The sequence below is a fragment of the Suricata suricatta genome, chromosome 12 (genome assembly GCF_006229205.1).
Source record: "Suricata suricatta isolate VVHF042 chromosome 12, meerkat_22Aug2017_6uvM2_HiC, whole genome shotgun sequence".
Classification (NCBI taxonomy): domain Eukaryota; kingdom Metazoa; phylum Chordata; class Mammalia; order Carnivora; family Herpestidae; genus Suricata; species Suricata suricatta.
The window spans coordinates 77,196,555-77,212,495 of record NC_043711.1 but is presented as its reverse complement, the minus strand read 5'-3'; the positions used below and the strand labels follow the sequence as shown (position 1 = coordinate 77,212,495).

At 51.1% G+C, this 15,941-nt stretch overlaps 2 protein-coding genes across 3 annotated transcripts; both read right to left on the bottom strand.

Annotated features, from left to right (window-relative positions):
* Positions 1–7,146: 7,146 nt before the first annotated feature.
* On the bottom strand, positions 7,147–11,884 carry SPEF1 (sperm flagellar 1). Of its 2 annotated transcripts, XM_029917154.1 has the most exons (8): positions 10,668–11,884; positions 9,358–9,469; positions 8,838–8,994; positions 8,612–8,651; positions 8,397–8,457; positions 8,074–8,197; positions 7,869–7,972; positions 7,147–7,421 (listed from the first exon to the last, which is right to left on the bottom strand). In XM_029917154.1, the coding sequence occupies exons 1-8, from the start codon at positions 10,774–10,776 to the stop codon at positions 7,325–7,327; spliced, it is 804 nt and encodes a 267-aa protein (XP_029773014.1). In that variant the 5' UTR covers positions 10,777–11,884; the 3' UTR covers positions 7,147–7,324. The 2 variants fall into 2 exon arrangements, with proteins under 2 accessions (XP_029773014.1, XP_029773015.1); XM_029917155.1 differs by having other exon boundaries at positions 7,328–7,972.
* A 1,374-nt stretch (positions 11,885–13,258) lies between these two features.
* CENPB (centromere protein B) lies at positions 13,259–15,934 on the bottom strand. Its single transcript, XM_029916812.1, has one exon. It carries the CDS (start codon positions 15,903–15,905, stop codon positions 14,085–14,087), a length of 1,821 nt encoding a protein of 606 aa, XP_029772672.1. The 5' UTR covers positions 15,906–15,934; the 3' UTR covers positions 13,259–14,084.
* Between the last annotated feature and the right edge of the window lie 7 nt (positions 15,935–15,941).

Sequence of the window (15,941 nt, the reverse complement as noted above, 5' to 3'; positions counted from 1 at the left end):
TTTTGGGTGATTCATGCGCACTCTGGCGTATGAGATACTGCCCTCCAGCGTGGGCATTGGGGGATTCCCACATTTTGATCCCAGCCCATCCACTCCTCCCAGATGCCTTTTCACTACCCAGCCCCACCACTCCATATGCCCCACTCATTATGCTCCGCCCTGCTAAATGTATTCCCATGTCTATCATTATGCTCCACCCTGCTAAATGTATTCCCACGTCTATTATATTCTTCAGCGTTCAAAGTTGACAGACAGTGGGCCTAAAGCAGACAGATATTTGTTTAGCCCACAAGGCTTTTAAAAATTCTAATTCAGGGCACCTGGATGGCTCAGCTGGCTGAGCGTCCGACTTCAGGTCAGGTCATGATCTCACGGTCTGTGGGTTCGAGCCCAGCGTCAGGCTCTGTGCTGACAGCTAGCTCATGAGCCTGGAGCCGGTCTTCAGATTCTGTGTCTCCCTCTCTCTCTGACCCTCCCCTGCTCATGCTGTCTCTCTCTCTCTCTCTCTCTCTCTCTCTCTCTCTCTCTCTCAAAACTAAATAAAACATTAAAAAATTTAAAGTAAAAAAATGCTAATTCTTCTCCCTTTTCTCCTCCTCCTCTCCCTCTTTTTCCTCTCCCTCCCCTTCCTCTTCTTATTCCCCCTTTGAAATACCAGAAGATCTAACAACATGGACACACATTCTAGCCTGATACCAAAGACTGGCACATCAACTTGCTGTTGTCCCCACCAATCCCTATTTTCTCACATTGATTTTACCTTCTGGGTCTGTGTAGACATTTGCTTTCATGATACCTCATGCTGCCTTTCCACCTAGAATGCCCTTTCCACTCTCCTTTCATGGGCAAAACTCACCCTCCCTTCAAGACCAGTTACGACTTGCCTTTATTATGTCTTTCTAGACAACCTCTCCTCAAAACTATCCCTGGTGTGGGCTTTTACAAACGCAGAGACTAGCTGCTAACTGGGCACTGCCTGGGGCCGTTTCCTAACTGTCAACTGCTTTAAACAAATATTGAGTATGCATGATGAGCAAGTTACTGTGCTGGGCTGTGGAATTACAGGCTCTCACAGTTCAGGGTGGGAGCACACCACACAAAAACAGCTGTGGTTTCTTGTCCCTGCCAAACACTCCTCACACTCCTAGGTGCTGGGCAGACTGGCTGACTGGCCGATTGGAAGGACCAGCAATACAGAGCTGCCCATGCCCTGAGATATACAGGCTCCAAGGGAAGGCCCCAAGGCCCCATAAGTACAGATGGCTCTGGAAAGCCTCCAGGAGGAAATGAGATTCTTTGTGCCAGGAGGGAGTCAGATTTGATGCTACATGGCTGCCCCATTACAGCCCAATGGGTCTGTTTACCAAGAAGAAGGATGCTAACATCAGAGTGGTGCCCAGGCCCTGGGACTTCCTGTGTGGAAGGCCTTAATAGACCTTTGAGAGAAGCCACAGGCTCCCTGGAGATTGGGGCAGTATGGGAAGGAATTAAGAGCAGCTTCAGAGGTCATGATCTCTCTGTTCTCTGACAGCACAGAGCTTGCTTGGGATTCTTTGTCTCCCTCCTTCTCTGCCCCTCCTTTGCTTGTGTGCACTCTCTCTCTCTCTCGCTCAAAAATAAGTAAATAAATATTAAAAAAAAAAGAATGACTCCAGTTTAGGAGAACAGATTGAACTCGTAAAATATCTGTTCCAGCTCCAAACACATGGTATTCTGGACTCTATTCTTTGTAATAAAAATTAAACAACTGTAACCTTGGTGGAAAACCACTGGGCAGCATCCTAATAAAGCTGAAAATGCCAACCCTTTGACCCAGCAATTCCACTCTTAGTTACATACCAAAAGACATGTATACAAATATGCATTGCAGCACATTTGGAATAGCCCCAAACTGGAGACAATCCAAGTGTCCATCAACAATAGAATGAATAAATAAACTGCACTGTATTTATGCAAAGGCCTATCATACAGTAATGACAAAGAGCAACCTCGACTGAAGACATACAACATGATGACCGTCACAGGCAATGTTGAGCAAAAGAAGCCCTGCACAAAGATAGTATAAACTGTATTGTGTATTCTAGTATTGGTCTCAGTAAACATATGTATGTATTTCCCTTGAGTACATGTTGAGAAATGAAATTGGTGGAGCATAGCTGCTGTGCCTTTATAATGTGTCAACTTAGCTATGGTGTACTACATTTTCCAGAATTCCCTTCCAATGAGGGTGGGCCACAACAGGCATTTTAAAAATATGTTTTGGGGCGCCTGGGTGGCTCAGTTGGTTGAGCCTCCGACTTCGGCTCAGGTCAGATCTCACGTTCGTGGGTTCGAGCCCCACGTCGGGCTCTGTGCTGACAGCTAGCTCAGAGCCTGGAGCCTGCTTCCGGTTCTGTGACTCCTTCTCTCTCTGCCCCTCCCCCTCTCATGCACTGTCTCTCTATCAAAACTAAATAAAACATTAAAAAATGTTTTTAATTTGTTTTTTATTTTATTGAAAAAATTTTAACTTTTATTTAATTTTGAGAGACACAGAGAGACAGAGTGCAAGCAGGTGAGGGGCAGAGAGAGACACACACACAAAATCCGAAGCAGGCTTCAGGTTCTGAGCTGTCAGCACACAGCCCAACCCAGGGCTCGAACCTACAAACTGAGATCATGACCTGAATTGAAGTTGGACACCCAACTAACTGAGCCACCCAAGTGCCCCTTTTATTTTTTATTTTAGAGAGAAAGAGAGACTGCAAGTTGGGGAGAGGGGCAAAGAGAGAGAGAGTGGGAATCTTAAGCAGGCTCCACACTCAGTGCAGAGCCCAATGCAGGGCTCAATCCCATGACTCTGGAATCATGATCTGAGCCAAAATCAAGAGTCAGATGCTCAACCTACTGAGCCACCCAGGCACCTCCACAACAAGCATTTTGGCATGAGATTTGGAGGGTGGAAGAAAAGCAGTGGCTGTATTGGTACACTCGCAAAGTCTAGGCAGAAGTTTTGTAGCTCATATACTTTGTTGCCGATCTGTTGGCTCACGTCATTGACATGCGATAGCAGTCAGGCTTGCCACTACTCCACCTTTCCCTGGATCCTCCTTCAGCTTCTTTGACTCCTGGGCCAGATAACAGAGGGCACCAGCCTCTCCTGCAGGACACTTATATATATCATCAAGTTTGGAGGTCATGGGAACTGAGTTTGTATCAAAGCTTCCAGCTTATGCTCATAGATTCCGGCTTGTCCTTTCTTTCCCCCACTTTATATTCAACCTCCCTTCCCAATAGCGTGACCTGTTGACTCTAAGCTCCAGCACCAGATGCCAAACCACAATCTTACAGAAGCTGTTGAACAGTTACCCAAAGTCAACTATGTTTGGTGTTTCTGATACAATAGCATAGGCAGATGTTTAATTTTACACGACACTGCCAAACTATTTTCTAAAATGGTTGTACTCATACTTCATTAGCAGAGTAGTAGGAGTTTTCCAGTTGCCCTACCTCCTCATTAATACAAAAATTATCAGTTAGTTTTGTAAAAACATGACGCTGTGCAAACTAACACAGGGCAACAGGCCACCACTCTTCAGGCTCTGCTCTGAACCATGCCCTTATGGAGGACAATTTCACAATATCCATCAAGGTTACAAATGCACACACTCTTTGTCCTAACACAGAATTAATCATGCAGATATACTTGCATGAAGTCCTAAACTATGAATGTAGGTGGTTATTCATTGTTTAATTATTGTTATAAATAACAGAAACAACTTAAGTGTCCATGAACAGAGAACTGATTAATTAAATTTTGTGCACATAATAGAATTTTATATGGCTTTTAAAACAAGAAGTTTTCAATGTATTGATATGGAAAAATATTGTATTAGTTGAAGTTCGCCAGAGAAACAGAACTAATGGGAGATGATATAGAGACAGGGCTTTAGGTGATACAGATAGAGACTTGTTATAAGTAATTAGCTCTTGTAATGGAAGAGCTAATTGGCAAGTCTGCATACAGAATGAGTCAGCAAGCTGGAACCTACGAGAGTCAAATCCAAAGGCTGGCAGGCGCAAGACAAAGGAAGAATTGATATTTCAGTTAGAGTTCAAAGGCAGGGGGAAAAAGTCCCAGTTCAAAGGCCATCAGAAAGAAGAAAGTTTCTCTTACTCAGGGAAGAAACATCCTTTTTATCCCATTCAGGCCTTCAACTAATTGGACAAGGCCCATGCATATTAGAGAGAGCAATCTGTTTTATTCAGTCTACCTTTATTATTTATTTATTTATTTATTTATTTATTTATTTATTTATTTATTTTGAGAGAAGGTGGAGGGCAGAAGAAGAGGGAGAGAGTCTTAAGCAGGCTCCATGTAGAGCCCTGTGTAGAGCTGGACACAGGGCTCAGTCTCACACTCATGTGTGAGTCACACTCATGACATCATGACCTGAGTCTAAGTCTGATGCTTAACCAATGGAGTGCCCGGGTGACCCTATCTTTATATTTAAATGCTAATATCATCTGAAAACACCTTCACAGAAACACCAAGAATGTTTGACCAAATACCTGGGTACCTTGTGTCCCAGTAAAGTTGGTATATAACATTGACCATCACATACATGTACGAGAGCATATGGATTGGAAAAATCAAGATTCAGGACAGTAGTATGCTTCCCCTTTATGGTAAAATAAAGGGAGGGGGAGGGCGGAATAGCAATAAAGGTGAATATTTGCTTGCATTCACAAAAAGACCATTTTGAAAGAATGCACAGAAACCAAAAATAAAGGTTAACCCTATTGCAGGTGTGTTTATCTATTCAAAATGTTGAGTAACAACAAAATTTAAGTACCTTTTTGCTTGCCTTCTCCTCTTCTAGGATTGTGAATTCTTGGAGAAACAAACTGTGTTTTATATTTATGTTCCTGGCATTTAGTACATAGTAGGCACCACATAAACATTTGAAGAATTAATAAATGAATGAACCAGAAGAAATCAGATTTCATGTGGGTCAGAAAGGGAAGAAGGGCATGAGGATCAGAGGGGGAAATTATGGCAAGAGCTGTCAGAGGGGAAGTTTGGGGAATAAGAGAGATGTTAAAAAAAAAGAGTTATAGGATTATAATGTGTGGTCTAATCCACTTTCATATTTCTTGCCGAGAAATATTCAATAAAACTCTTCATTGTTTGGGGGGTTTAATTTGTAGGGTTTTGAACATGATTTTGTATTCAGGCATGTCTGGGTGTGAGGAATAGCCAGGGCTGGGGCAGGAACTCAAGGAAGAGGAACCTCTAAGACTTGGCCCAGCCTCTGCCATGGGGGAAGCCAGCAGACTCCTGAGAGGGTGATCCCTGCCACCAAACCTGTACTCTGGGCCCACTGTCCTCTTGTCAGGTAGAGCCATGCCCTACCCAACCTCCTGGTCCCCAAACCCCTTAACAAACCATTCCTACCAGCTCCACACATAGGAGTCTCCAGCTGTGGTCTGTGATGACAGATTCAGAGAACAGAACTCTGGAGAATCAATGCAGACTAAAGCAAGATAACAGTGCTAGAGCTGGGGTCAATATGTGTGAGGGCTGGTGGTTAATTTGGGGAAAGTAGGAGGTCAGGCTGAAGCCAGTGTTAACCCAAGAACAGGCTGAGTGCAGGGAAGAGACAGGGAAGAGGCTCAGACCAAGGGAAGAGACAGTGAAGAGGCTCAGACCAAGGTCAGGAGTAGTCATCAATTTGTATTTTTATTTATTATTTTAGCAGCTGAGGTGAACAGAATTGGGCTACCTATACTCCTTACTTCATAACGCTCTCTCTCCCTGTTGTCCATAAACAGCCCACTATTAACACCTGTAAACCCACCACCTGCCCAAGGACTAAAACATTGAAAATAACTTGCTAATATGCTTCTTGCATCTCTGTACTCTGCTTCTCTCAGAGGTAATCACTATCCTAGATTTTATCCTTTCATTGACTTTTCCTCCTTGTGGTGGCTTCTACCATGGTTCCCAATGATCCCTGTCTCCTGGTATTCACACCCATGCACACCTCTCTCCTTGAATGTGAGCTGGACCTCATGACTTAACTTCTAATAAATAGGATACAACAACTGTGATGGATGTCACTTCTGTGATTATATTAGATAAGATTGTAATTGCCAGCTTGCTAGAAGACTGTTAACTCTCTCCCTTGCTGGCTTTGATGAATTGAGCTAGCACACTGGAAGTGACCAAATGGAAAGGAACTGAGGGCACCAGCCAACAGCCAGCAAGAAAGTGAAACCCTTAGTCCCATGGCCCACAAGGAACTGAACTCTTGTCAACAACCAAGAGAACTTGGAAGTGAATCCTACCCCAGTTAAGACTTTAGATGAAACCACAGCCCTCACCAACACTTTGAATGCAGCCTTATGAGAAACTCTGAAGCATAGGACCCAGCTAGACCACTCCTGGACTCCTGACACACAGAAAAATGTGAGATAATAAATTTGTGCTCTTTAAAGTTTGTGGTGATTTCTTACATAGTGATACAAAGTAATACAGGTTATCTTCAATTCTTTTCTGTTACAAAGAATGTCATTGTGAATATTGCTGCACAGTGTCACACAATACAGAACACAAAAGCTTAAGTTTCCTCTGGGTATATGCTGAAATATATCTAGGAATAGAACTGGGGGTCTCAGAATGTAATACTAGTAGTCAGTAAATTATCAGAGTTAAGGTCGCATCATGGCTATAGTGTCTCGGTCAGGGTTGGGAATCAAGCTTGGCCTCAGTCCATAGAACTAGGGATCGGTCTGTGAGCAGGTTGGGAGTCATACAGAGGACAGATTTAGGGGTCAGTCCGTGGGCAGATTTGAGGGTGAGTGTGTGGCTACATTTGGGGAGAATCAGAAGCCTGGGTTTGGAGTTGGGTTTGGACAGGGCTGGATGATTCTGTGAAGGCGAGATTGGGGGTCCGTCTAAGGCCAGTTTTAGAAGCCAGGCTGTTCTAGTGCATAAGACCTGACTCTTGTGATATTGTCAATCTACCAGGCAGCGGCCACCCAGGGCCCAGCTGCCCAAAGGTGAGACCCACTCTGGGCCTACAAGGCCCTTTCACACAAAGTGGGGGGTGGAGGGGGCAGTGCGACATAAGAAGAGCAAGAAAACTAGACAGAGAAGCCAGGCACAGGAAAGATAGCACTACTTTAATGGGGGTAGTGTGGTCCCCTATCTCCAAAGCATTCTCAAAGGTGCCTCCGTAGGAAGAGAGGGTGATTGGGACAGGCACAGCCCATGTCTTCCCCATTCCAGGTTGAAGCCACTCCTCACCTTTTCCTCTCCAGTTGTTGTGCTCTCCAGCCTCTAGCGGGGTCCCAGGTGAGGGCGCAGGAGAGGGAAGCGGCTCCCTCGGCTGCCTGGGGCAGCTTCCTCTGCGGTCCCGAGCGCAGAGTGAACTAGCCTGGATGGAGACGCAGCTGTCCTCAGAGCTCGGCGGGGACCTAGGGGTGTGCACCGAGCCGGGACACTGCCCCCTAAGGCCCAGAGCAGGGAGCACCAAGGTGGGGCCCCTGGTGTAGGGAACTGCTTTGGGGAGCATGCCAGGTCTCTGCACGTGGCTTCTAGGTTCTGGAAAGCGATCCATTCTCCTGACCCGAATGGAGTGTAAGGAGGTGGCTCAGTCCGGGGGTCTCCGTTCTGAGGGGTCCTGCCTCACTGCCCCCCAACATTCATCCCCACCGCAAGGGATGCGTGTGCTGGCGCCCCTGGAGGCTCATTGGAGCTGCTGGCTCGGCCCGAGCGTTGGTCAGTCTGTCCTTCGTTGGGTGCGTGGGTGGGTGCGTCGGTCTCGGCGTTCCGGCTCTGGCGGTTACTGGGGTGTCCCAGCGCGGCCCAGGCCGCCGCTCACCGCTGCTTACGCTCTGCCTGCTGGAGCCGCCGGGAGAGGTCGTCGATGCGCACGTTCTTGAGCTGGAGCAAGTGCTCCAAGCGCCTCACCTTCATCTGCAGGACCTGGGCCGCGCCGCACGAAGGTAAAGCCAGATGCCAGCTGCCTTCTGTCCCCACCACTGCAGGTCTTAAGCACCCACCACCCCACCACCGCCCGCCCTCACCTGCACAGTCTCCTGCGAGGCTAACAGCTCCTGCTCCTTTTCAGCGATCTGGAGGACGAAGCTTGGGTCGCCCTGCAGTGCCTGACTATATCCAGGAGGTCGGGGCGCGGGCAGCCGGTCCCCCCTGGGGTGGGAAGCAGCTCAGCAGAGGCCCGGACCTCGGGCCCCACTCTCACTCACCCTTCCAATGCTCCTCAGCCAGGCCTTCCTCGTCTCCCCCATTCCTGCCTTTCCAGGAACAGCCTATATCCCCAGCCTTACCTGCCAGCCCTGTGTAGGGAGATCACCAGGCCTGGTGAGGTAGGAACTCCCAGCCTCCTTACCTGAGCTGCCCTCCTCCCTGGGGGTCCTGGGCACCTTCCCCTCGGGCCTTCTGGGACAAACCTGAGAGGAGGCAAGGGTTGGAGCTAACCGTGCTGAAGTCCTTTTTTTGTGACTTCTTCCTTGCTTCACCCAACCCCGCTCCCCCTCCCTCCATAGGGAGGAAAGACAGGAGGAAAGCTGCTCCTGGAGAAAGGGAAAGTAAAGGCCACTTTACCCACATCCATGTAGCCAGTGCCATCCTGGGGAGCCAGCTCCTGAAAAACCCCCGGGGTTTACTGTGAGATAGGACTCGTTCATCCCCAAGGAGCCCCATGTCTCTTTAGTCCCAAGACTAGGCTCCCTCTGCCAGACACCCTTCTCCCACACTTATTGCCAAAGCGGGGCTTCCGGCTGCCTGCGAAGCTCCCATAAAGTAATGGGAGAAGCTCGAGGGGTGGCACCTGTAAGGAGCCCGCGCCCTGCTTCCTGCGCCTCTGGCGCTCCTCCAGGCGCTGCTTCAGCGGAATGAGCACTAACTCCACCACGCCTGGAGCGCATTGCGCGATCTTGCGCATCACGTCCTCCGGTACCGAGAAGTTCAGCTTGTTCAGCACCTTCCTGGGAATAGACACAGGAATGGAGGACTGGGTCCTCGGGGAAAGAAGTGAAGGGCGTGGGGGGGGGGGCGGGGAGAAGGAAGGGGTGCGGCTTTGGGGGAATGAGCCCGAATCTTGATTGTCCTGTTTCCTTTGTCTCGTCCTCAATTAAAAAAAAAAAAAAAAAAAAGGCCCTTGATTTTGTTACCAGTTCTGCCTGCGTTGTCCCTCCCTACCCTGCCACCCAACAGAATTCCAGCCCGGGCTTTGGAGATCATAAGAGAAGCAGGGGGTGGGGGTGGGGGCCGGCAGGGCTGGGGCAGCCCTTCCTGGGATCCTGTGGGAGGGGTGGAGATATCGCTAGTGCACCCAAGTATTCTGCTACCTGTTTAGGTGACCCCAGTTGCTAAGCTTCTGTTGGAGAGAGTTGGCAGGGACATAATTGTGCATCTCCACCATCTTGGGGAAGTAAAACTTGATAACTTCTGCAACCAGGACTGAGGGAATGGAAGCAGACATGGAAGGGGTGGGGTAGGTAAGGGAGAAGCGATAGGGAGAAGATGTGGGCGGGATAGGAGGGATAGGAGAATCGGAGGTTGCAGAGTGGTGTGGCCAGGCAGATAGGTGGAGTTTGTGGAAAGGGGATGGATGATACGGAGGGAGGGGTAGTGGAGGAGAGGGAAGGGGTTCAAGAAAGCAAGATTAAAAATCAGTGAATAGCTGATTACCCCACAGAAGCAGCATACCATCCCCATTAACTCAGGTATATGAAAACTGAGGTTTCTGGTCTTCTAGAGAATGAATCTCCAAGAGAGCCCATCTGGAGCCTGGGGGCCCACCCCAGCATTCACACATTCCAACAGCAAAGTCCCAGGAAAGAGTCACAAACTCACACAAGAAGACACGTGTAATAAGATCCCCTTGCAGATATGGTCATACATATGTGTAGACACACAGGCACACACACACACACACACACACACACACACACACACCATAGAGATGCACAAACACATACACAGACACATATTTCCACTACTGAAGTTCCAAGAGACAGTCACCAACACATACATAAAGCACAATAAGTCACATAGGCACCAATATACACATACAGAAATACATACTTCTGTCATTAAAATCTTAGGAGACAGTCTTAGACACACAAACACCTAACAATCACAAACACATATGCACACAAGACCCCCTACATTCATACAGGACAGAATGTATCAACAAACATATGAACATACACAAGCTCAGACTCCCGCAAAACAGATATATAGAATATAGTAATGAACAAGTACATACAGAGAGATGCACAAAAACATACCCAGACACATGTCTTAGTCATTAATGTCCCAGGAGGGAGTCACAGACTCACACTCAGACATACACCACAACCATACATCCATAAGTGATAGAACAAAGGTAAATATGTATAGACCCACATATAGCCATCGTCCCACAGATACAGACACACACACACACACACACACACACACACACACACACACTTCTATAATTGAGGTTCCAGGTGATAGACACCCCCCAACATACACATACCCACATGCACAGAAGCACAAAGAGACACATGCACACAGACTCCTTACATACGTGCATACATGACAGAATGTGTAGACAAACACAGACACACGAGACACATACTGAGGCGCACACACACACTGAGGCGCACACCTCCATCACTGAAGTCCCTGGAGAGATTTCGCTTGGGCCGGGACAGGGGGATGTTGTCTACCCACAGGTACAGCTGGTGCAACGCCTCCTCGTCCACGCTGCCTGCCATTGGCCCCCCAGCAAGGCCAGCCCGTTCCAGCCGTGTAGCGTCAGCCCCAAATCGCACGATCTCTCTCAGGCGTCTCTTCTTTCGCCACCGAGGGCGCCCAGACCCGCCTCTGCCTCTCTAACCGGGGAACTCTCCTCCCCGCTGGGAGCAGCCATATTGTTTTCTGAAACCATGGCAACTGTCCTTGACTCGGAGGGGAACAGGGACTTCTGGGAGTTGTAGTTTTCTTCCTCTACCTACTTCAGGCCCCAGCTTTGAACAGGCGATTAAGTAGCCTTGTCTTCCCAGTATCTGCTCCCACTCCATCTGATCAGTCACTGGTCCACTCTGGGTCCTGCCAAACCCAACTGGGCCTTCAGAATCCCTGCACCAGCATCCTCAGGGCCGAGATTCCCCTTCTGGATCCTTCAGCTATCAGTCCCAAGTAAAGGCAGCATCCCAATGTCTTGTCAGCTTTATCTGGGTGTACACTGTAATTAATCATCTGCTGCTTCCCACCTGGATTGTGTGATAGGCTGTTTGACAGTGCCTCCTTGCTGGGTCCCTCCTCAAAGCTCTCTACTGTTAGGGCCACTGCCCTTCCCAGCAGTGTCCTGGTAGGGCATTTAATGTGTCACCCAGACTCCCAGGGAGAATACTAAGGCTCAAGGCTAGTGTCTAGGGCAGGTTATTTAACTCCTTAACTTTATTTCCTCCTTTGTGAAGTGGGAATGGCTCTCACCTATTTGTCCCAGTGGGGTAAGAAGGAGGAAAATGAGAAGGGTACTTAACAGATCTGCATTTGTATGGGGTCTGGGGTTATGGGAATTAACTACATTTATAAAAGCTGCAATAGCTCCTGTAAACACTTCCACAATTCCTCATCTACCTCCAAAGAGCTATTCTTCCATGAGTTAGAAATGGATTTCAGTAGCCAGTATCATTTCAAAGGAGCACTATTTGTAGAAGGGTTAGGGATGTGGACTCTTCCTTAATGAAGGGACACAAAATAGCAATAAAGGGGCGATCTAGGGTCAGGCAGGGAAGAAAGCTTGCTTCCACCAAAGACTTGCATAGTGGCTTTGGGCACATTACTGGACCTCTGTGTCTCTTTTTTCGTGGTTTTACCTACCTCACAGGGGGTTTGTGAGCATCTAAAGTGCTTAGCAGAGGGCCTGGTACACAACAAGAGCCCTATTAACATCAGTTGGTTCCATCATTAATAAGATGATCTCAGTTCCAGCAGAAGAGAAGACAAATGGAAAGGACTTGCCTTGGTATTTGAGGTGAAGGACCGGTTTGAACAGGGGCATCTGGGGAGAAAGCCACGGCTCCCATCCCATCTTACTCCAGAGCAGATCAGGGCGTAGGCTGGGCTTCCTTATGACTTTTGGGTTTCCTATTCCATAGCTCAGATGGTGGTAAGGGGAATCCCAACCACTTTCCCGTCAGTTAGGTTTCATTGCCTTCAAGGCCTACAGGGGAAACCCTGAGTGCTAGGAATGTGGAAGGCCAAGTGTGGAATTGTGAATCTACCTTCTTGTTTTAAAGTCATATATATTGGCCTTGCCTTTCTAGAAGGGACCACACCCGGGGCAGGTAAGGGATAAAAGATGGCCTAGATGTCCCCCCACCCCCAACATTCCAGGGTGGAGAGAGGAAGAACTGAAAGGAAGTGGTGGGGAGGGAACCACAGCAGTGATGTGCCAGCCCTAGTGAAGGTGGGAAAACCGGTTTGGGGCCCAGAGCTGCCTGGCTTCCCCCAGCCCAGGCCCTCCCCTAGCTGGAACCATGAGAACCTGAGGGCCTCAATGAGGGAGGGGCAGGGCCCTGAAAGGAGAAAAGGGGTAAGAGATCAGCAGAGGCACCAATCTTCACCTTTGGACTGGGGTGTCTCCTGGAGGGCACCACACAGCGAGTTGCTCATTCTTCCTCAGCCTCTTGGGAGTACAATTTTATCTTTCTCCTGCCACTGTCCCCAGGATAACCAGCCACCAGGCTCAGAGATGCCAATCATTGAAAGACCTAAAGGCCTCCCTCTTAAAGCATCAAAAGTAAACCAAGGGAGGCCCTGTGTGTCCCTCCGAACTCCAACCTGGACCACAGGAATTGCCTCAACACTCCTTTTGCTCTGCCTTCTGGCCCCACTCCTGCAAGGATCTTCTTTAATGGGTTTGATAGGCCTAGTTCCCAGTTTCATTTGGTCCAAGAGGGATTGCTGGCTCCCTCCCTTCTCTTCTAGTCAGCTGATCCCAAGCTTCTTTCTACCTCCAAAGGAGGGCAAGGCCCAACTTCCTCAACCCCAAGCAGATACACTGACCCTTCCTCCCCAAGCTTGGATAATACTTAGATATGGAGGTGGTCCCTCACCCCAGTCAGGGTGTAGGCTGTGGCCACCCTCTCAACACTTGGTTCCATGTCCCACCAGAGCAAGGATCAAAGGGAGCCAGGAAAGGACGTGTTCCCAAGACAGACGCAAGCCCAGACCATGAAGGATGCACCCTTGGCTGTTAAAACGTTCACCCCCACAAAAGGGGGGTGGACAGATTTATTGAATTCAGACTGGGAAAGGAGTGGCTGGATGGCTGGACTCTGGGCCCAGCCCCAGGCCCCCTGCCCAGGATAGGGCCCTGCTAGAGGGAGGAGAGGCATGGGGCCTGCAGCTACCCACAAGGGAAGTGCACATTATCATTCCCCTGGAGGGCTCTTGGGAACCTCCAATCTGGAAAGAAAACCAAGGGCGGAAGTAACCTGGACTGGGCCAGAAAAAGGGATTGGGAAGATGGGGAAGCAGGCAGAGGCAGGCTCAGCAGCCTGCAGTGAGTTAGACTGTGCTTCTCAAGGCGGCCCAGGGGCAGGGGTGAGGGGCTGCCAGCCTTATGGGGGCCTAGGCTGGACCTTTTTCTGGAGCCCTTCCCAGAATGGCTTTGGGGTCCCCCCCACCAAAGACCTAGTGTGGATGGCAGAGGGGAGAGGCACTCTCCGGCCGGGAGCTTCCAGGGCCCATCCCTGGCTGCTCCTGTGGCCGAGTCCACTGATGGCATGGTGTGGTAGCACCGGACAGCTCCCCAACCTCCCCACTGGTCCCCTAAGCCCAGGGGCAAATGGGGAGGAAAGAGGATTCTGAGAAAGAGGCAATAAGCAGGCAGTGAGGCTGACCACAGCCCGGGGCCCTACCGAGATGGCTGGGCCTGTCACAGGGCCCGAGGAACATCACTAGAGGGTCTGGAGCTCCCCATTCTGGCTCCATCCACAGCGGCTGCCCAGAGAGTCCTCTGCCCTGGGCTGGTACTGCCACGTGTGGGTCGGGCATGGCTAGGCCCAGTGGCTCAGCTTTGATGTCCAAGACCCCGAACTCCTGCCTGCCGGGCATGGTTCTTCCTGGTCACGTGGACCAGATCATGTTCCAAATGAAGGATGTGGCTCTGCACACGGTCATCAATGGGGAAGGAAGTCAGGTACCTCTTGACCATAGCAAAGTAAGCCATGGCCTCCCCAAAGCTGGGCACAGGGACCTCATCACCATCTTCCTCCTCATCTTCATCATCTTCATCCTCATCATCCTCATCTTCCTCCTCTTCCTCACTGTCAGACTCAGAGTCCTCTTCACCCTCCAGGAAATGGAGAGTAGGACACTGGGCCTCCTCCGGGGCACTGTAGCCCCCGAAGCTGCCACCAGCCTCTACTACCCCCTGGGCCCAGTCCTCAGCCTCCAAGCCCTCAGAGGAGCTCTCTTCCTCCTCTTCCTCCTCCTCTTCATCACTGTCATCAACATCACCCTCCTCTTCCACCTCCTCTTCCTCCCCCAACTCCTCTCCTTCCCCCCCTTCCTCCTCCTCGCCTTCTTCTTCCTCCTCCTCCTCCTCCTCCCCTTCTCCCTCCTCTTCCTCTTCCTCCTCTTCTTCTTCCTCCTCTTCCTCCTCCTCCTCTTCCTCTCCCTCACTCTTGAGGGCAGTGGTGATGGTGGCATTTGGGCCACCCCCGAAGCCAGCCTCACGAAAGCAGGCAGCTATGTCCGAAGGCTCCACTGCCTGCCAGGCGGCAGCCACGAAGTGCAGGGCCTCCATCAAACCTAGCTGCAGGCCTGAGCGATCCTGGCCCTCTAGTGCGGCCATGGCCTTGAGTAGCATAGCCTGGCGGTAGTGGCCCTTCACCTGTTGGACCACTCCCCGTTCCAGCGGCTGCACGGTGCCGGCGGGGAAGAAGGCCAGCTGTACATGCCGCAGGCCCGAGGTATCCAGGGACTGGGCAGCCAGGCGGCCGGCCAGCAGCAGGACTCGGCGAGACTCTGCAGCCATGCGAGTGTCCAGGGCCTTCAGGTACTTGGCCAGGGCCTGCGTGGTGACACCACCCTTAGAGTTGGCGGTGTAGTCACAAGGCAGGCCGGCTTGGCCCGCGCGGGGCTTGGCCGACTTGCCAGCCACAAGCGGGGGCAGCTTCTCGCTACCGTCTGCGTTGGCGCACAGCAGGACGCTCAGGCGCTGGGTGGCCCTCCGCGCCCGTCCATCGCTGCCGCACAGCCCCGCAGCCTGGTCGGGCAGGAAGTCGTACCACAGACTGGTCTCAATGGCGCTGAACACGTCCTGGGAGGCGTAGCCCTCGGCCACCGACGGCGGCTGCTCCTCCCGAGCGTGCCAGCCCGTCGAATCTCCGCCGCTGCCCTCCGAGGGCACCGCAGGCGGACCGGCAGGAGCCGCTGGGGGCCGGGGAGCAGCACTGCGCGACCGGGCGCGGGCCACACCGCTGCAGGACACCACACCGTGGCGCCGGCGGAAGCGGTCCAGCCAACCGTTGGAGGCGGTGAAGTCGTCCATGCCCAGCTCCTCGGCTATACGCAGCGCCTTCTCCTTGAGGATGATGCCCTTGACGGGTAGGCCAGCGGCGCGGATCTGCTGGAACCAGGCGATGAGCAGCCCCTCGAGCTTGTCGTAGGGGGACAGCTTGTTGGTCTTGCGGCAGGTGGAGGCCACACCGTACTTGCGCTCCGACGCCAGGATGGCGCGCTTGTTCTTCAGGATGGTGCTCAGCGTGGACGGCGGGATGTTGAAGCGCCGCGCGATCTCGCCCTTGCGTAGGTCCGGGTTCTCCTCCACCTCCTGGATGATCCGCGACTTCTCCCGGAACGTCAGCTGCCGCCGCTTGGGGCCCATCCCGGCGCGCCCCCCGCCCCGGGGCCCGGCGCCACC